General features: G+C 29.7%; 1 protein-coding gene across 1 annotated transcript in view; it reads left to right on the top strand.

Moving 5' to 3' along the window:
* LOC130665736 (calcium-activated potassium channel slowpoke) overlaps positions 1 to 21,731 on the top strand; it is a 138,574-nt gene that overhangs the window by 73,728 nt on the left and 43,115 nt on the right. The window contains 5 exon segments of the mRNA XM_057466282.1: positions 1,901 to 2,006; positions 7,071 to 7,223; positions 8,655 to 8,810; positions 13,123 to 13,131; positions 13,134 to 13,237. Of these exon segments, the coding sequence (XP_057322265.1) occupies positions 1,901 to 2,006; positions 7,071 to 7,223; positions 8,655 to 8,810; positions 13,123 to 13,131; positions 13,134 to 13,237 (528 nt within the window).

Below are 21,731 nucleotides of genomic sequence, written 5' to 3'. Positions count from 1 at the left end.
TGTTACCATCTTCTATTGTAAAAATTATAATTTTCAATAATTAAAATTAGCATTTTCGATAGTAACCGTTACCATCATCAATTGTTATCATTACAATCTTTAATAATTATAATTAGCATTTTCAATAGTAACCGTTACCATCATCAATTGTAACTGTTATCATTTTTAATAGTAAAACTAATCATTTTACCGGTGATAAAATGTTATTACCATTTTAGATGGTTAAAATTACAAATTTTGTATTGTAAATAGTACCATTAAATTTTCTCCGTGTACAGCTACAAGATATTCCTGTTACAGCTACAAGATCAGTCCTGTTGCAGCCACAGGTTATTCCTGTTGCAGCCACAAACTCATGCTACAGGAACGTTCCTGTTGCAGCAACAGTTATTTTTTTTCCGTGTAGTGTTTTTTTCTATGTATGTGTCTTTCGCAAAATCGTGTATCAAGAAACCTATGTCAAGATTTGGGTATGTCTTGCTCATGGTATCGTACGCAAGAATATTAAAGATATCTTGAACTCGGTGCAATGAAAAAGTGTCTAACGCATTTCTTGCACCAATAACTTACAGTAGGTACTTACGCATGGCTTGTTCAAGATCTGCTCAAAGCTCAAGATCAATTTTGAGCCTTGAGCAGATCTTGAGCAAGCCATGCGCAAATATTTTCAACCATAGTCTTCCTCCAGAATTGAGTTATAATCTGGCATGAATTTCTTGTGTAAGGCTTGCACAAGGCTTGGAATTTAAATCTGGACACAAGTATCTGTAGCAAGACACATACGTAGAAAAAGACACTAGCACCTATCGATCTTGAGAGCAGACTTGCTCAAGAATTGAAAAAAATTGTTATATGGGTATAAGTATACCACTTGGTATACTGATAGTTGTGAAACAGTTAATGGTCACTGTTTTAGATATAGAGAGTAAAAGTAAATGCAATTTCAACTCCTGTGGATCAAAAATACGGCGGAAATCAGCCTTAGTGTTCCACCGAGTAATCCTACTGTAGAGTTAGATCCACCGGGGCCATCGGGCTATTCTTTATGATTTCACTGCCGAATATTACCATACGATAAAAAAAAAAAACCAGTACGGCAATTTTTGGGACATTACGTTAAATTTTTTACTAATTACAGTATACATTCTACGGAAATTAAGGTGAATTCCATAGTATATTATCGTTGTTTCTGTGGTCGGACCCCCGGCAGATATTATTTAACAGTATTCCTTGCCATGTACAGTCGAGTCGCGTTTCGTTATGACTCCGTCGATTTATTTTTCTATTGAAGACATTCCCTCGATGACTCAAAAATAATCATCTACAGACTCAATAATCGAAATGATTTTTTAAGGATGTTCTCACGGTGGCTGGAGACTGGATAGTTTACCTTACATATAATGTAGAAAAGTAGCCACGTGATGACTCTATGACGCATGGTATGCTGTATTAGATTATTGCGCCAAATTGTCGTGTACTGGTAGATTTTTATTGAATATTATATTTTTAAATATATAATTCTAGGCAATTCAGAGTCATGAAACGCTAAAAAATTGATTAATTAATTATTTTTATTTTTGCATAGTTACTCTTCAATATTATTGCTAATCATTTCTATTTATTTATTTATCTTCTAATTTTGCAATAGCGTAAATTTTTTCCATAGTTACTAGTAGCACGATATATTTAATTATTGAAGCTATGGAGTGATGTAAAAGGAGCAGAAGTTATGAAAGCTTTCTATTTTCTAATTTATATTATTATTATTATGTAATTATTTTAAATGTTTTTATGAATACTATTATTAATAATTAGTATTAATCGCTCCGGATGGATCCGTGAGGTGCAATTAGTAAAGGTGAAGGTTACACTATAAATTATAATATATCAAACCAAACAGGAAGCCACCAGATCTTGAGTTGGAGGGTCTTTTCAAACGGCACTTCACCACCGTCGAGTTCTTTCAGGGAACCATCATGAACCCAATTGATCTGCAACGGGTCAAGGTGAGTTTTATTAGTCATTTTGATTGCAGGTATTCTTAGTTTATACAGCATTATATTCAATTTTAACAATTACTTAAAACTGAGGACATATATCTAATTAGTAAACAACATAAAAGTAATGAAGTAACCTAAAAAAATTTATTTTATTTTTTGCAAGATCTAATAAAACTTTCTTGGTTAAAACCGTTGCCAAATCCAACCAATTAATAGGAAATTTAAATAATAAAAAAAAAAAAAAACAATTGATTGTTTTTCAAGTTAAAGCATATAAAACATTTTAATACTTTATCGAAAATATATTCTGTTACCATACAAAAATGTGCCTTTGTTTATCGAGATATAAAAAAATAGTATATTATGGCCCAAGACCAGAAAGTTGGAATTTCTGGCGTATTAGTAAAAGATATATTAAGTGATTAAATGTACCCGCATGAAAAAACTTTATATGTGAAAACATATATGATAGAATATATGAATATTATAATGTGATATATTGTACAATATATAAAATAATATTTATATTTTTGCCGTATTAATATATGATAATATATTGAAAAAAAATATATTGCTAGAATATATTATCAATATATTTATCAATATATGACTTTTTATGTATGTTTTACATATATATTTTAATATATCTTTTTTATATTGATATATTATATTGAAAGTAGTATATTAATTAATATATAGTATTTTTTATATTTTTTATATATGTTTTCCAATTTAATCATATAAATTCTTTCATATATAATCAATTATATAGAGACCATATACCACTAATTATATGAGTCAAAATATATGGATATATATATATCAAGTTTATTATATTATACTTATAAATTATATATATACTATCCATATATGATAAGAATATATTGAGCATTATATGAGATAATATATATAGAAAAATACAAAACATTATATACAAGTAAATATATTATGATAAATATATAATCCAATATATGTAAGAAACATATATTTTTCAATATAGATATTTTTGCCGCTATATATTTATCACATATTCACCATATATTTTTTTATATACTTTTAATAGTATATAGCTTTTCCATGCGGGTACTTATGTGAGGGTAAACGTTTTTTTTTTTTGGGATAAAATAAACTTCAGAATGACCAATGTGCCTGTGCCCTACGAAAATTTGAACTATTTTCATATTCCTTTAATTTTTTTTTGACCTGATTTACTTGTTTTGGGTGGGATTCATAAATTAAAAAAATTAGGGAAATCTTTGTCACTCCAGTATTACACTCAACATGTTTTTGATGAATGCTTCCAACATCAAACCAAGTGTTGCACCTATCATTGACGTCAATCCCTAGCTATCTACGTACACCCATCGTAGCCTTCTCAAAATACCCTATTATCGTTTTACTTTCATTTCATATATGCTATATTTTTCATATTACCATTACAACTTTATTTCTGGAAAAAAAAAGTTTAGATCTGCTCAGATTGAATCAAATTTGCATTTTGGCCGTGTGTAAACTAATCTAATTATACCCAACTGGATTTGTCTTGTTTTTAACCAAAGTTTTTCACCTTCATAAAATTAAAAAACATCACTTTCACTTGGGTGTAAAGTAGGAAACTCGCCATGCGTCCTCAGCCCCACTTTACTGGTCTACTGCAGGTGATAACCAGGGCCTAAGTCCTCGAGTGACTGCCTGCTGTCCCTTTTTTAAGATAAATTTTGATACAAGAGATGGCTATAGGAAATCCTTCATTTTCGCGCCCGATTTTTGAAATGAAAATCTATAACGCAATGTTACAAAAATGCGGTAATCAGGTACGCGTTGAATTAAATGAATCATTCATTAGGAGAACCATTAAAACAACTACAGCATCGAAATTTGAGTTAATAGAAATCGGGTTTCCTTCAAAAATTTTCATTGCAACAGAAGGTTCTCATATTTGTGCAGATATCTTCCAATAATAAAAACCATAAGTGACCAATTACAAAACGATGAACATATTTAAGTATACTCATTTTAGATGCCATTAAATCTTAATACATTTGTCTGCTAATAAACGAATAAATTATGTTATATCGAATGAGATTTTACGAGATATAGCCTGCTATGATTTAATATCATTGTTTCTGATTCACACCTTTGCAAAGTGTATATTCAATTCAATTGGACTTATTCGAGTATATCCAGCCATCAATTGATCCAATTAGATTTAATTTTGAGTTCTACGTCTTATACTTGATTAGATCTAAGTAAATTAGATTGGATATAAAGGAATCTACCCAAGTTTGATTTGATTTACCGTTACACGTTTTTGTAGAATGTTTTATGTGATCAGATCTAGTGAGATCGGGTCAGATTTAACCTGATGTGCCTCCAGATTCAGAATAATCTATATTTATTCATGAACCTAATTTGATCGAAGCAGATCTCACTTTTTTTCTCGGGTTTGATTTTAATTCCACATAACGTCTGTATAAACATCTATTATTATGATACTATGATATCAATTTCGCATACTTGCTTTTCCTGTTTAAAGTTTTACCTTATCATTGTCTACTGTACTCATCAACCCATGTCCCAATTTTATTTTCTTAAAAAAATACGAACAAACACTCGAACTGTTTTTTTTTCTCTTAAAGTAAGACAAAAAACAGTAGTAAAAATAAAAAGTCCTAAGGTATGTTCTTATGGATCCATGCCTGCTGTCAACCCGAGGGGGTAAGTGTTCGTGTCTCTCATCATTTTTTTTTCATTTCTTTTCTTATATTTTTAAGCCTGATGTAATAGGATCGTATTAGATACGTAGTTGTTAGCATAGATATGCACCTGGTCAAATTACATAAATATGTAGATAAAATTTTGTTACAGTAAGTAATATCTTTACATGAGAAACTCATAAGTTATTGTTAAAAACCTTCCTATTCCTTTCTGAATGTACCAATACCAATTGTTTTGTTGGGGATTATTTTCCTATAAACCTATGAATATTCACATATTTTATAAACAATTATTATTCATTATTCTACAGAAAGAAAAAAAAAGTTTGGGTAAAATTCAATTTTTTCCGTTACAAAAACTTTTTTGAAAAACAGATAAATATTTCTTACAAAAATAATTAGTTTTAATATACACGGAGAAAAATTGACTTCAAAAATGTAAGAATTTTTATTATGTTGTCGACAGAATTTGAAACAGCAAGTTGAGCCACCAAAAAATTATTACCTGCACTACAAAAAATATACACACAGAAAACAAAATTCTCGAATGAAGGTAAAATATTCTTGGCTCAAGAAAATCTTGACTTGGTTTCCGAAAACGTTTGTCTTCCAAAATATTTTCTTTATTCAAGATAACGTTTTTTTCTGTGCACTTTAAACTTATTAAAAAATTGTGATGAAAAGTATTTATCTAAATTAGGAATAATAGTAGAGAATTAGAAACATTTAGAGGCTCACAATAAGAATTAGTGTACAATATAATAAAAATTCGTACATTTTTTGTCTCCATTTTTCTCCGTGTACGTTGGTTAATCTTCAACAGAGAAGTATAGTGTAATTTAAGAATGAAGTTGAAATTTTTTGGGGGAATTTGGATGTCATATATTATGAATAAGGTACACGGAAATTAACAGATAGTACTAGTTACTGTTCTGCGCAGTAATCGACGAAAAATACAGTTTAATATAACTGATTCATATTAGAGCAAAAGTAAGTCATTGTTTAACACGTACTATTACTTTTTAAACAATAACCAGTTCTGTACTACACAGTACATGAAACATATGACTGGTTACTGTTAAAATAGTCGTCGTTCATAGTTTAAGAGTATACAAACTTCTTAGCACAGCACTGTCAAGAATAGTAAAGACACATATGAAGTTAGTAACCGTTCATGTCAGAACGAGACTGAGTACTGTTCTGGATGTTAATGAGAACTACGAGATCTAAGTCACCATTTCTGTCACTAAATAGTAAATTCTTACATTCTATAGTGCAACAAGAGCTGTGCTAAGAGGTTTGTATACTCTTGAACTATGAACGACGACTATTTTAACAGAAACCAGTCATATGTTTCATGTACTGTGTAACACAGCATTGGATACTGTTTAAAAAGTACTCCGTAAACATAAATTAGTGAAACAAGTGAATATTAACTAATTCAAAGTGCAAATCGAACCACTAATTCCAAAAAGTGGTTTGATTTGCACTCCGAATTAGTGAATATTCACTTATTTTACTTATTCATGTTTAAAGAGTAATAGTACGTGTTAAGCAATGACTGACTCCTGTTCTAATATGAATCAGTCATATTAAAATGTATTTTCTCCTATACTTTTCGTCAATTACTGCGCAGAACAGTAACCAGTACTATTTCTTTTTTTCCGTGTATGAAAATATTTATAATATAACACAAACAATTATTTGTTAATGATAAAATTTCTTTAGACTCATTTATTTCTTAGTTTTGTTTCATTTTTTCCTTACCACCTTGATGTCTCTAGTTTACCCTTTACTTTCAGTAGTTTCATCCGCATGCTATAATAGTGCTCGCGTTTCAAGGACGTTCATTCTACTATTGATGTATTAGCAATTTTCAAGTATTATAAAGTAAAGCTTATCATACACATACACATACACTCACACACTTCGTTGTCAACATAACCTGCATAGTGTTAGATTTACACATAAATATTATTTTCAGTTATCGCATACATTTTTTTAAATGACGCAATTTTACACAATAGCGCAAAATATGTTTGGCCTTCGACAATACGATAGAGCCACTGCTTCTAATCTCAAGATCTATTATCGCAGGGGTAAACAATGTCAAGCGTGACATAAGTGATGTCGGTCAGACATTTTTTTTAAGTTAGTAAATGGCTAAATTTGAAATTTTTTTATTAATACATTAAGTTTAAATTACGTTTTAATCTTTGGGTTCTGAGTAAAAATCGATTCATCGAGTTAAGATTTCTTAGCACTCTCATATACCATAAAAAAATTTTATTTATGATTTCTATGAGAATTTGATGATTGAATTTGATGAAATAATTAAAAAACTATTTTTTAGGTTCACGAAGCAGATGCATGCCTGGTTCTTGCTAATAAATACTGCCAGGATCCCGATGCAGAAGATGCAGCTAATATTATGAGAGTTATCTCCATTAAAAATTATTCTGATGACATTCGTGTTATCATTCAATTAATGCAGTATCACAATAAGGTAATATTACCTCATTATTAGCTATCTGTTCCCATTTTTGTTTCCATATTTTTGCACACCTCAAGCGCGAAAGCGCAGGTGTGCTTTATGGACGGTTTTTTTTATTCGACTATTTTACTCATATAAAAATATTTCTACACTATTTGTATTCTACCAAGATAGGTAAAATTGTATACTAGCATATAGAGAATTTATTAAGGAACAATTTAAACCCAACATTAAGTCGATTCATCATTTTATTCGTTTAAAATAAATTATTTTAACTCAAGAAACCAGTGCTGTCAATTGTTACGTATGAAACTTCGTAAACACGATAACTCTCGATAGACACCATTAATCGGCCTAACTATTTTTTTATTGTCTTTGTATTTTTTATCACAAGAACCCTTATGAAAATTACTATCTGAATCCTTTTAGTATAATTGTAATTCATTAACGACGTAAAATTGATTATTCGTAAAAAATTTAGCTGCTATTTTTTTACTGTTGTTATTATTTTTTTCATTGTTTCTCTCTATCAACTAATGGTGGCAGCACTAGCGTATGAATATGTTTGAAAAAAAAAAAACGACATCTAAGACAAAAGGCGGGATATTTAAAAAAAAATGTTAGTAAAAAAATATTAAACTGAAAATAAGAAATAAAAAAATCAAATTGATAATTTTTAAGTTGAATAAAAGTTCATAATAAAAAAAAAAAAAACATTAATATTATATAATAAAAGTAGTAATTAAAAATAAAATGAGCGATTGAGGTGTGCACTTTTGGATTTTCCAACATTTTTTTTTTTTGCAATTGAAGTGTTTTTAGTGGGCAAGATTGCAGACAGGTGGCAGTCTGGCGGCTATATGAAACGAATCCCACAGGTCAATGTATTATATCAACTTGTGAAAAATAATTCATTTGCTCTCTGTGGGATTCGAATCTGAGCCTGGCTAGTACTTAAGTTCGAAGACAAGAGTGTTATCCACTCGACCACAAGTACTGGTTAGGTAATATTAATTATTCTTATTCATGTTACCTGACCAAATAAATATCAGTATTCTTAATTACATTAGGCAGTTATTGTCTTTATAAAAAATTTTATAAACATATATATATATATATAGTAAAAAAATATTTTTCATCGGCGTTTATTCTCAACTCCAGTAATTGACATTATTATACTTGTTACGAATCCAAGACTATTCCTGTGACTACAACATGAATAGACCTATAGCTGCAACAGGTCTATTCCGGTGGCTGCAACAGAAATAATCTTGTGAATACTACCTGGCTTTCTTGTTGCAGTTACAGGGCAAGTCCTGTAGCAATAAAATAACTAAGTCCTGTAGCTGCTACAGGGCCATATCTTGTTGCAGCAACAGTTTTTTTTCCGTGTAGTTAACCAATATATGTAGATTTATCAAATGAATTCTCTTCATTTTTCAGGCCTACTTATTAAACATTCCATCATGGGACTGGAAACAGGGGGATGATGTCATCTGTTTGGCGGAACTCAAATTGGGTTTTATAGCGCAGTCATGCCTCGCACCAGGATTTAGTACAATGATGGCCAATTTATTCGCCATGCGATCTTTTAAGACGGTCAGTATAATCGTCCTTTAGTCAATATAAAAAAAATAATTATCTGTGCATGTGTGAACGTCGTGACGTCGGTAGAAAATTAAAAACTGCATTTTCAATCCACAGTGATATTTATTAAACTTTCAGAAAAATTACAATTACTTTTAAACTTTTTTGTTTATTCTTTTTAAATCATACTCTTATTAAGTAAATTGGTGTCAATTCACTACAAACAGTGAATTTTTACTAATTTGATTTTAAAGAGTAATACTCATCAATATGACATTGTACGTCCGAATTGGGGTATTTTGTTTCACCTCCAAATCTTGTAGCATCTTCATCTTTTTTTGTTCTTCATCGACTTTATTACAAGGATAATGAAATAGAATGCTTTCTAAAAACGAATTAATCAAAATTACGTGACTATCACTATTTGGCAATGAATAGTCATGAAATTTATTGCCAGTGAAAAGTATACTACACATAAAAAAAAAATTCTCGACTGAAGGTAAATATTCTTGATTCAAGAAAATTTTTTTGGAGACCTAAATTTTCTCAGATAAAGTAGAAATCTTCTCCAACCAAGACGAATTCTCTTGGCTCAAGAAAATCTTGACTTGGTTCCCGAAAACGTTTGTCTTCAAAAATATTTTCTTGGCTCAAGATATCTGTTTTTTTCTGTGTACTACAGTAGAACCTCGATAAGTTAAAATTCAAGGGAAACGTTAAAAAATTTGAGTTATCGAGTTTTTTACTTATCGAGAGTTTAAGTTAGAGAGGTTATTGAAACAAAATTTTTAACTTAACGAGGTTTATCGATTTTGGAAACTTGAGTAAAAGAAGATACATTTAATTCAATAGAAGTGACATGTATTTTTATTTATTTATTTATTTCTTTAAGTAAATTCAATTCTTCAAGAAAAAGTCAGTAATTTTCTTTTGTTTCATGCATTTTTGAGATTCCACAGGCTGGAACTCAGCCATGTATTTATTCCAAATGATATTATCATCTTCTTGAGTTTCAACGGTTTTCTCCAATGACCACTTTTTACAGCTTCAATCGCTCTCAACTTATTAGAATATGTTGAAGTGTTTAATTTCCGTTTCATTTTATTTTCTTTGGACTTGTTAATTAATTTTTCTTGCGTACAACTATACGTTACGAGATTTAGTGAAAGACTAAAGTGAAAATAAATTAAGGACGTTCATTCGCTACGCTAGAGTCAAATGAGTACTAAATTTTTATGAAATTTATTTAGCACTTGAAAAAATTTCCAATATATATTAAAAATATTACAATGATTTATCGATTTTATTAATGTATATCAAATGTTTTTCAAGTATTTATTTCGCATGCCAAATGCCAAAAGGGCGTATTACAGCAGTTAGATAGGGTTCCATGCCAAAAGGGCGTATAAAAAATTTTTTTTGGCATTCTTTTTAGAATCGCTCGAAACGTAAAGATCTGCAGAAAAAAATTTTTGACGTACTATCGCCAAAAGGGCGTATATCTTTAGATCTTTGTATCTTAAGATTTACGCCCTTTTGGCTTTGGAAATTTTTTTTTGATTTTGAGGCTTAGAACATGTTTACAAAACGATTGGCACCAAAAAAAAAAAAAAAAAATTAAACGTCCTTTTGGTTCTTCAAAGCCAAAAGGACGTATAACTTTTATAAGCCCTTTTGGCATTTGGCACGCGATTTGCAGATATCAGTAAATTTAAATTGATGACTGATTTGACTCAATTTTAACAGCTAAATAAGTTTGGCAACAAACGAGCTTCCAAATTTTTAGGAAAAATTAGTATATACTTAAACTTATCAAAACTAATAAATAAAAATTTTTATCTACTATCAAGTCTCATGGATGAACGTCCTTAAGCTTTTAGCAAAATCTTTTGTTTGTATACATACTCAGTACGATGACTCACTGATAATACTTTAAGTTATGGAGGTCACCAAAATATTATTTAATGTTATCGAGGGCAATGCTCAAAATATTTGTTTAAGTTATCGAGGTTTTGTATTTTAAATTACAGAGGTTTTGAACTTACCGATGTTTGAGTTATCAAGGTTCTACTGTATTTGAATTAGTGACATACTTCTTACTAGTAAACAGTGAATAGTCACTATTTTCACTATTTCAAATTTTGGAGAGTGAATACAACATTTTCCATTACTAATTTTATTATTTTCATAAGAACTTTCCTTTTAATCTCAACAATCTTGGGATTAGTAAAATTTTTCATAGCTATTCAGCAGGTATCTAACATTTTGAGCTATTTAAATTTAAAGTGAAATCTTTTATGAAAACTTTCTTTTCCAATAGATTCTACACGATTTTCTGGTGGAAACAAAAAAATATTCTCAAACAAGACACAATAATAAGCCATATAAAACAGTATTAAAATTTAGTATAATATAGATACATATAATACAATTTAAAATCATTGTTAATCTACACTGAAAAACTGTATGCTTGAATTAATCATATGATTATAATTTTAAAAAAATTCTTCGATCAAGCTTTATAACATTCTTGTAACAGAAACAAGTTATTCTTAAATCAATCATAAAAGTATTAGAGGATCGAGAATAGTTCATCATATTTTCATAAATTTTCTTGTTTGATTGTTCATAATTATTTTTCGGAAAATAAGTTTTATTTATAAAAAAAAAGCGACAAAAAAACATACATATATCTAGTTTATTTTTACAATTTTGACCACCTGTCGATATAAAGACTATTTGACGACGTCCATAACGAATAACGGCGTTTCAAAATTTTACAAAAATTTTTTAAAAGGTGTAGACTGTAATAGGTCACGTGTGAACCAAATATCGTTACTGTGGTCGTCGTTGTGTATACTGTTAGTAGTATGCTTACTAAAAAGTACTTGTACGTAAATTCATCATATCTTTTTTAGAGAGTACAGTAGTACAATAAAATAGTCGAAAAGTTGCGTATTAGGTTTTCGAGTACTGCCACAAGTATGATGTGAATTATAATTTATGTCGATGACGTCTGATTGCTACGAACGATGATGAATGGTTGAGTGATATGAAGGAATTATCATCGAAACCTTTCAAGACAAAAGATTTGGGCAAAGTCTATTGTTGTCTAGGGATTGAGTTCTCAAAGAGAACTCAAAAATTGAGTGAAGAAGAGTTTTGTGTGTACTCGAAACAAAAGTATTATACTGAATCGGTTTAGAAATTTACTGAGAATGTATGAGGATAAATTAGGATAAATCAGGATGAATGAAGATGGGTGAAGATGGATGAGGATAATCATGGATTTTCCTATCCATTTCCACGATTAGTCCTCGTTTCCCGACGTCGGGAATCGCAAGTTGCAAATCTCAAATTCGACTCCACCATCCATCTTACGGCATTAAATAAATTAATATTTGAAACATGGTGTTGACACGTTCCAGCAAAAGCGATTATGATCAAATATTTTTTCCCTTTACAAATACGTATATATATACTTTATTGACTAAAATTGTCTGTCCATTTTGATCTGACACTTACAACAGACGCATAGATAGTTAGCCAATATGTGATTACCTGGGCACCTTGATGATGTGACTTGAGGGCTTTCTGGCGATATAGCTTTTTAGACGACGATGACGTCCCAATGAACACAGCTAGATACAATTAATAAACCAGACGAACACAACAACAAATTAATGACAAGCACAATATTAAATCAAACACTTGCAAACGTTTAGAAATTGACTACAATGTATTTAAATGACAATAGAACACTTGGGTATTTTTAATTAAAATACTTTAATTTACAGTATATTAAAGTAAATTAGACTCGATTATTAAAGTGTTATCTTTATAAAGAGTGAAGGCTCTATACTATTTTAGTTACTGTATTAGTTGTAAGAAAATTTGAGAATGAATCTAAAGAACACTCAGGTCTGACTTTTACGCCGCCTCACTATTGTATGCGACTCCTGTTGAAATCAGTTTTACAGTCTATTTTTATATTTCAAAACAATGGTGTAATCGAAACAAACCTATCTTTCATGTTTGATTTTAGAATTTACAAATCAATTATTGTTTTTATTTTTACGGTGATAGCGATATATTTTTTAATCAAAAATACATTTTATTTTCAGTGTAGAAATTTTTTATTTTTGATGAAAGTGAATAATTTAACAATTACTTGAATAAAATAACTTTTAAAATATTAGTTACACTAATGAATCACTGTGGAAAAATACCAACATACACACACCTGTACATATATGTATAGATATATACATAAATATATATAGTCACGCGTATAATTAAGACGTAGTTGGTTGATTGGAACCAGTCACCCGATATATACAGGCTTGGCAGAATGACTACCTCCGGGGAACAGGGATGGAGATGTACACCGAGACACTGAGCCCTACCTTCATCGGAATGCCCTTTGCCAAAGCCACCGAGTAAGTCGCTTTCTCGACTAAACCAAAACCATCCTAACAGAATCGTGTAAACGCTCTGATTCAAGAGACGAGATTCATTGTACCTATGCCTTTACTACCTTACTATACTTTAAATTCCTACAGCTCAGAAAAGCTGCCTCACATGAGCATCTTTTAATACTCAATAATTATTTTCTTTTAGAGGCCTAATTCCATATTCGTGATTCATTTTTGTTTGACGGATTTTTATTTTTTTTTTACAAAGTAATTCGATCAAATGATTCATGTGTATTGCTTTTATGTACTAAAAATACATGGAGTAAAAGTTTACTTTTTGGTTAGAATTTTTATTAAAGACTAAAAATGTCAGTGAGTCACAACTAATACTTAAAGAAGCTTAACTAATAAATAAATGCGTATCAATTAGGGTAGCAAGACCAATAGCGGGACAGCTTAGATAATTTTCAAATTTTAATAAAGAATATGGTTCTAAAATGTTGACGTATTTAACTTACTCTAATTTAAGAAAAGCCTAATAACCTTAAAATGGACTCTTCATTTATATCATATTCAACTGCGGACACCTACTTGTCCCGCCCTCAAGTAATAATCTACTATTTAAACATTTGGCACTCTAATTTTCTAAGACAATTAAAAAATGGCGCCCATTCGCGATTGAAGAGGTTGTATGAGCTTGCCTATAAGTCATTTGATAACTGGAGAATTTTATTTAATCTAATTTTCACCCAATAACCGATAGCTTGCACCGTATCGTCAAACAGTAGTGAAGATTATACTTTGCAAATGTAACGAGTCGCAAAAACCAGACACTTGTTGAATAAAGTGTAGTGTATATCACGTGGACAAAGTCATTATCCGTCAAGTGCAATGTTTTTTGTACTTATTTCCGGTGCATAGTAAGCACTCGACGCTCGTGCGTGCGCACCTACAACTCGTGTTGAAAACATTGTGCTTCCTGTATAATCTCTAGCCCATTAGCTCTAATACATACGGTCTTGCCGAAGCAAAATACTTTTTTTTTAAGAGCTTAAATTTTTGGGAACATAGTTCACATCAAAGTAAACCTATAGAAAAAAAATTGAGTCAATCGGTGCTTAGATTCTTTGGCTCATATCTCATACGAATATGGCCTTTGCCTGGAAAAATTTTTTAATAGGGACCCGGAGAAAATATTCTTAACGGAAATTGAAAGAAACACATGCGAAAATTACTATGGTCACAGTAAAATTTCCAACGATTACATACCGAATTATTGTAACCATTGTCGATTTTACTGTGGCCAAAGTAATTTTCGCATGTATTTCTTTCAATTTCCGTCAGATGGCCAACATGATCCGGCTTTACTGTAACACCATAGCATTTCAAACAAGAATAATTTCTTCGTGTACAAATAACTTTTGATAAATCAGGTAAATAAAAAATTAAAATTTTCCAAGCCTCCTATTCAATCTAAAATGCCTCATATATTTTTCAAAAACAAATAAAAAATAGTGAGTATACTTTTTCACATAAAAAATAAAATAATTACTGTCCGCATTATTCCGTTATCAGACGGCGTTCCGCAATCGGTCTCGTTATCCTATAATTCTTATGCAAATTTTGATAATTATAAAATGCTTTATTAATTTAGTCGCTTCCATGGATTTGATTGTTTGCCAGTATTAATTATTTAATTAAAAGACTCACGTAAATTAAAAATTAAATTACAATAAATTGAAAAAAGCATATCCGCGATAAGAAAATAATGTGTAATTATCGATGAATTCCAGCGATACTCCCGAATAATTTATGTTCATTGAAATAAATTCATTGACGATATTGAATTTTAAAATAATAGGTAAAATATTAATTATTTAAATTGATGAAATCGTTTTTGTACGTTTCTTGGTCTCTTGAATCGGAAATAAAGGTATAAAACGCTTTGCCTCGTCTATGTCTATTTCACTACGCTCCACTTCGCTGTTAAATATTATATATATAAACTCATCAAATAAAGATGTTTATATTATATAACTTAATATGTATAATTATTTATTTTTGTAAAAAAAAGTCGTATATGTGCTACACCTAATTGATGTAAACCACTCCTTAAATGCTTCAGTAACTCCGTGTTTCACTTTTTTCAATGAGCAATATTTAAGAATATCAACTTATTAATTATGAATTTTATTTTACGTGAAATTTACTATCATTTTATAGAACAAAATTTTTAAGGAACGGGTGAATTATTTGTCGATTAAAATAGAAAAAAAAAAGAAAATTCATTACAAATCTTGTCTCATAATTAATATTGGACCGACCCTTTTAATTTATGACTTTCTAAATACTTGAAGAGAATAAAATAAAAGATTAAAATTTTATAGAAGAAAAGCTGTGATATTCATTAAAAAAACTACTTAAATTATGGATTTAAATGGGTAAAGTATTGTTTCTTTTCAAATTTGGGGAGCTCATACTAACCGTTATTATAAGAAAAAAAAACTGGAATCCGATTGACCCCGCGAGCCAGCCCAAAACTTGCAGCTCTCTGAGCTCAAAAATATTAATCTCAACATTCTCAAGCTATTCAAGCTGAACAATACCCTTACGTACATCGGTGTTTTCGATCTCTTTCAGCTCAAACAAAGTTAAATTTCGTATTGAACTTTGTAAATTCGGAAAATCAAAAATAGTTCATGCAGTAGTCAAATCTACTACCATTAGAGACATCTCAACCAACCCATAAGATAGAAGACCTAGTACCCGATCAGGGAGCTATTATACTTGATCACTCCATGTATTCATGGAAAAAAATTGTAGTTGCTACAACAGCAGCTGTAGTTGAAGTAACTACAAGTTGAAGTAAAGAAATGCCAATTCCAACTTGGAATAACCTCAACCACACGTGTAGTAATGTCAGTACTATTGATGTAGTATCATATACCACATATTGGAGTACTGGCTACTACAACGTTTTATTATTACAATAATGTGGTTTAAAGAATCACAATTTTTTTCCATGTTTTTATATCTTTATTTAGTAAAATTTAGTAAATATAGATATACAAATACGTAAGTGATGGGGTACTAGTTCCCTGATCGTGTAATGGGTCTCTTACCTTACTAGTAATTATTTTACACCAAATGTTGTAAAATTTGCCTCACATGGTTCAAAATTTATCTCAAATGGTTCAAGTGACCACACGAGTAGTAATCGTTGCATACAGTATTTTTGCTAGAATCACAAGTGTGGTTATCGATACTATAGATTTTTTTACTCCAGTCGATTAGTAGATATAACTAACCCTACCGTTGTAAACTTGATAGAGTATAGTATAGACAGCGTACAATTTATCGTACTCGGATTATCACGTGGCAAATCATTATGTGGTTAAAAAGTATTATCTTTAATACCGAGTTCCACTTTCTTACTTATTAACTTTATTGATGGACTTCAACTTTCAACCCCATATGTGTTTCACAAAGAAATTTTGTTCTTGGAATAAAATAAAGCCTATCAAACATATAAATTTGGTGTATAAAAGTAACCAAAATTTGAGCATAAATTCATTGCAGTATATAATAACATGGAAAGAAATAAACAAATTTTGAATTTAGTGACTTGAAAAACATAAAAAACTACAGTAGAACTTAATAAGATTGTAGAGTCATTAAAACTGTAATTGTACTGTAAATTCTACTGAGTTTGTTATGTTTTCGAATAAATTACAGTCCGATTTTATTTACACTGATTAATTTGTATCGATAATTTTCGGTCTATTAGGGTAACCCTGACACTGTAGTTTGAACTTAACATCTTCAAATACGTGCGAATGTTCACCATGCTCACAATGGAGAATATAAAAAATTTCTTTTAAAATAAATTAAAAATTTTATATTACATAAGAATAATAACTAATGCAAGTGGTTAGTCGTGGCTCTGAAAAGTTTTGATGACGTAGAGTTGGTTGGTTGGTGTTTCAGTCGCCGGACACTCAGGCGTGGCAGAATGATTACCTGCAGGGCACAGGATGCGAGATGTACACGGAAACCCTCTCCCCGTCCTTTACAGGGATGACTTTTCCCCAAGCTAGCGAGTAAGTTCTCGCTGACAGCTGCCAACACATGCAACAACAACTTACTGATTACTTACTCATACTTTTATCTTTTCTTTAGTACAAATATTTTCTACTTAGATATTGACTCACACTACACTTACCCATTTTTTGCCATGAGAAAAATAATTTTTATCAATTTATTTTTTCACAAATTACACACACGGCCTTTCTCTTCTACTTTTTTTATATTTATTCTAGAACCCGTAGTGTAATCTAAAATTTTTTTTGTGTTTAAGACCCTGGGATTATTGTATTAAAAATTATTCAAGTTATTCTCTATACATAGATTGCCATTGTATAAAATTTATATTATTTTTTTTTACTTTATATATTAAAATTTTATAATGATCTTTTTTATTTTATTTGTCTTTCATTACCTCTTGATTTATATTTTTTCCGTTCTTTCTATCAGTCGTGAATCAGGTAAAGTTCTCTTGAATGTACTCACGAATTGTGTTTAACCGAGTTTACGTATAGTTTGTTCCCTATTTGTAATTTATTCAAGAGGTGATTTTCGCGTGTTTTAATAGCATTCACGCATTGGCGCGATTTATAAATTAAGTCGTGTGCACCTATGCTAAAAAACTTGTTGTTCTTGTGGGTGGTTAATTATTCGTTCAAACATTAAACACGTATGTTAGGATGTATTTTAAAAAATCTGAACTTCTTTTTCTTTTTTAAACTGAAAAATATTCATTCACTGAAAAAATATGTGGTTATTGTAACCATCTGAAGTATTGCTAGTGGTAGATAGTTTTCATAACAAAATGTATCGTTAACTTGGCAATACAAGATTACTGCATTAGCTATCGTCAATTTTAATTAAGAGTATTGTCAATTTAACGATATTCTTTGGTTATATTCCCCATACTTGGTATTGCTGTTTTAACGATTCTTATAGATTGCTATTATAGCAACCTAAATTGTTAATATAGCAATCCGGGTTGTAAATATATCAATGCGTATTGCCGTAGCAACCATCTACACGGAAAGAAAATTGTGGAAACGGTTCCCATAATTCTATAAATTTTTTCCTATACCAACATAGGAATTATGACCATAAATTATGGGAGCAGTTCCTATATAATTATAAGAATGTTTCCCATAATTATAGGAACACTTCCTATAATTATGGGAATGCTACCCATAACATTATAGGAATGGTTCCTATAATTATAGGAATGGTTCCTATAATAGTATGGGAACTATTCCGATAATATCATAGGAATGGTTCTCATAATGCTATTGGAATAGTTCCTATAATGGTATGGGAATGGTTTCCATAATATTATGGGAACGGTTCCCATATTGATATAGGATCTATTCCAATACTATTATGGGAATGGTTCCCATAATGGTATGGAAATTATTCCCATAATGCATAGAAAAAGATCCCATAATTTTCTTTCCGTGTATACAGATAGTTGATTTAACAAAATATTGTATGGATAAAATAGCTATTGAGCCTTTACGCAAATAAAGTATTGCTATATTAACAATCTACGATTTTCCAAATTTTAGATGGTTACTATAATCTAACGGTATTGCTTCTACAGCAATATTTTTTTTCAGTGTTGTGTTTTGAAAGAAAGTAACTTCTAAAAAAGATAATTATTACTTTTAAGATTTAGAGATATCTAGATCTAAGGAATCTTTAAAATTTAGTGGAAAATTTAAAAAAAAGTCTATTTTTTTGGTATGAAAAAGAGAAAAAAGTCACAATTTGTAATCTTACAGTTAAATATGTATGTATGTAATAAAAAGATGATTTCAATTTTTGACTAACATACATTCGACTCCATTCGTAAGACTTTTAAAACCGTTACTCTGTACTAACAATAGCATAAACTCAATTGAAATCGATTTGTTACTAAGTATCCAACAAATTTCGAAATCTTTGATTATCATGATTTGAGTGAAAAATATTCTAATGCACGGAAATAGATTTATAGGAATGAGTAAAGCACGTCATGGTAGTGATCCAAATTATCTCTTATGCAAATGTTACTTACATTCATCATAGAAATCAAGATTATATATTGTGGGTCTCAATCCCATATATTATCGGAATATTGCCTATATTGTATGATTTTATACTCGAAACTCATACACGGAAAAAAATCTTATCGTTACATTCTATTGTATCGTCGAACACGTTTAGTTAAGAAGATGATCCTATGTGACTACCGTAGCTTGAATTGTGTATTTCAAAGGAAATTTCATGTTCAGTTAAACCTATTTATTAGTTTATTTCAGTTATAAAATTATTTCAGTTTGTGGTCAAATTTTTCCTAGGGTCAATTTTTTCTTGTTTATCTTTATAGATAGTCTTATTTAATGTACTTACTTTTATATTTAGTAGTCTAGTAGTTCAAATTATTTCGAGAATGGGCTTAATTGATATTCATCTTTATTAAGTTATGCACTATTTTATGACTAGCACAATATCTTATACAATTATATATTCTTTTACGCAAAGAAAAAAAAAAATTACTATTGCGCGTGGAACAGTAATCCAGTCAATATAATATTCGGAACAACGAAATCTTTCATAAAACCGTAAGGATTACTCTGACGACAGCGATAGCTAATTGTCCTTTCTATAATAAGAACGGTCTCGAACTATAGTAGTTAGTACACTGATGGAAGGATTTGTCAGCAATTAAATGTATTTCTTAGTATTCAAGAAATCATTTATTACAAATTTGTTTTCCCTAGTGGATCTAAATTATCGTACGGCATATTACGGTAATTTACGGTGATGCTTCTAAATACTGCAAATTGTCGTGATTTGCCGTAAATTACCGCAAAATACTTTATAGCACTTTACCGTAAAGTAAGGCATTTTGCGGTAAAATACCGCACTTTTGCCGTGAGTTTGTCGTAAATTGCGGTATTTTACTGTAATTTGCCGTAAATTACCATAAAATGTCGCAAGGTAATTCAGATCCGCTAGGGAAATCAAATTTTTAATAAATGATTTCTTGAATACTAAGAAATACTTTTAATTGCCGACAAATCCTATCTTCAGTATATTTACTACTATTGTTCGAGATCGTTGTTATCATATAGAATACAATTAGTTATTGCTATCGTCAGAATAATCCTTACGGTTTTATGAAAGATTTCGTTGTTCCGAATATTATATTGACTGGATTATTGTTCCTTGCAGCAACGGTTACTGTTTTTTTTTACGTACAAAAAAAAAGAAACATAAATTTTCAAATATTAATACTTATTGAATAAATATACCATGTATGATATTTACTTATTAATAAATAATGAGAATAAACATTTCAATTTTATGCAATTCTAAAAAGTTATTAAACATTCATCAATTTTAATCGATAAAACAATTTAATATTTTCTTATATTTAACGAGATAAAAGTAATTATATACGATCCTGAAGTTAGCAGACAATTATAAATTTTTGGATTTTTTTTTGAACAATTAAATTTGAAGAAAAAAAAAACTAAAAATATGCACATGTAGAAAATTTAAAAGACTACAGGTGCAATTTTTTCAAATTCTATTTTTTTTATAATTTACTGTCTAAAATAAAATCCAAAAATTATTAGACGTCGGCTAACTTCAGTATCATAATTATATACGTTTTTCGATTTCGATTTTCTACAGTTGAAGAAAATTCTCAAGTATATACTCTCAAGTATATACTCTAAAGAAATATCAATTCAAATTTGCTTGAGATCAAATTTTCACTTTATTATACATTCGTAAAATTCAGATCTGTTTTTTCGTGAGTCGTTTAGTTTGTTCAATAAATTTATAATTGTATAAAAATGAATGAACTTCAATTTACTAATAAGTAATCAATCTTTCAAATATATAAATTATAACAAGATAAAACTATAGCGTTTATTTATCAGTCTCGAATTATTATTAGCTATCATTTAAGCCTCTCTTAAGTTTATATGCACAAGCATGCCTGCTGTTCATCCTAAAAACAGCACAATTTTTTTGAGTGGTCAAGTTATTTTGAAGGTCGTAAAAACTGCAAGATGTATATGCAGTTTTAGAATTTTCATTTCCTATTTATATTATTATTATTATCATATCAGTAATAATAATAGCGATATCTATGATAACTTTTCGTGTATTTAAAAAAAATCCTGTATCGAGAACTCTACGATAAATACATAAGTTCTTTCAGAACCTTCATATAAAACTTCTTAGCATACGTATTATACCTAAGCACGTTTAGCTTCGAATTTCCGAGCTTTGTTTGTATATTATTCGAAGTACGAGTAGTTGATGAACATCCCTCTACATCAAATATTAAATATTGGAATGGCCGTTGAAATATCCATAGTGATTTACGTTAACGATATATAAATAGTTGAATTCGTACTATAATAATTTGTAGAGCTACTAATAT

Source organism: Microplitis mediator, chromosome 3, assembly GCF_029852145.1.
Source record: "Microplitis mediator isolate UGA2020A chromosome 3, iyMicMedi2.1, whole genome shotgun sequence".
NCBI lineage: Eukaryota > Metazoa > Arthropoda > Insecta > Hymenoptera > Braconidae > Microplitis > Microplitis mediator.
This window is presented reverse-complemented; position numbering and strand designations above follow the sequence as displayed.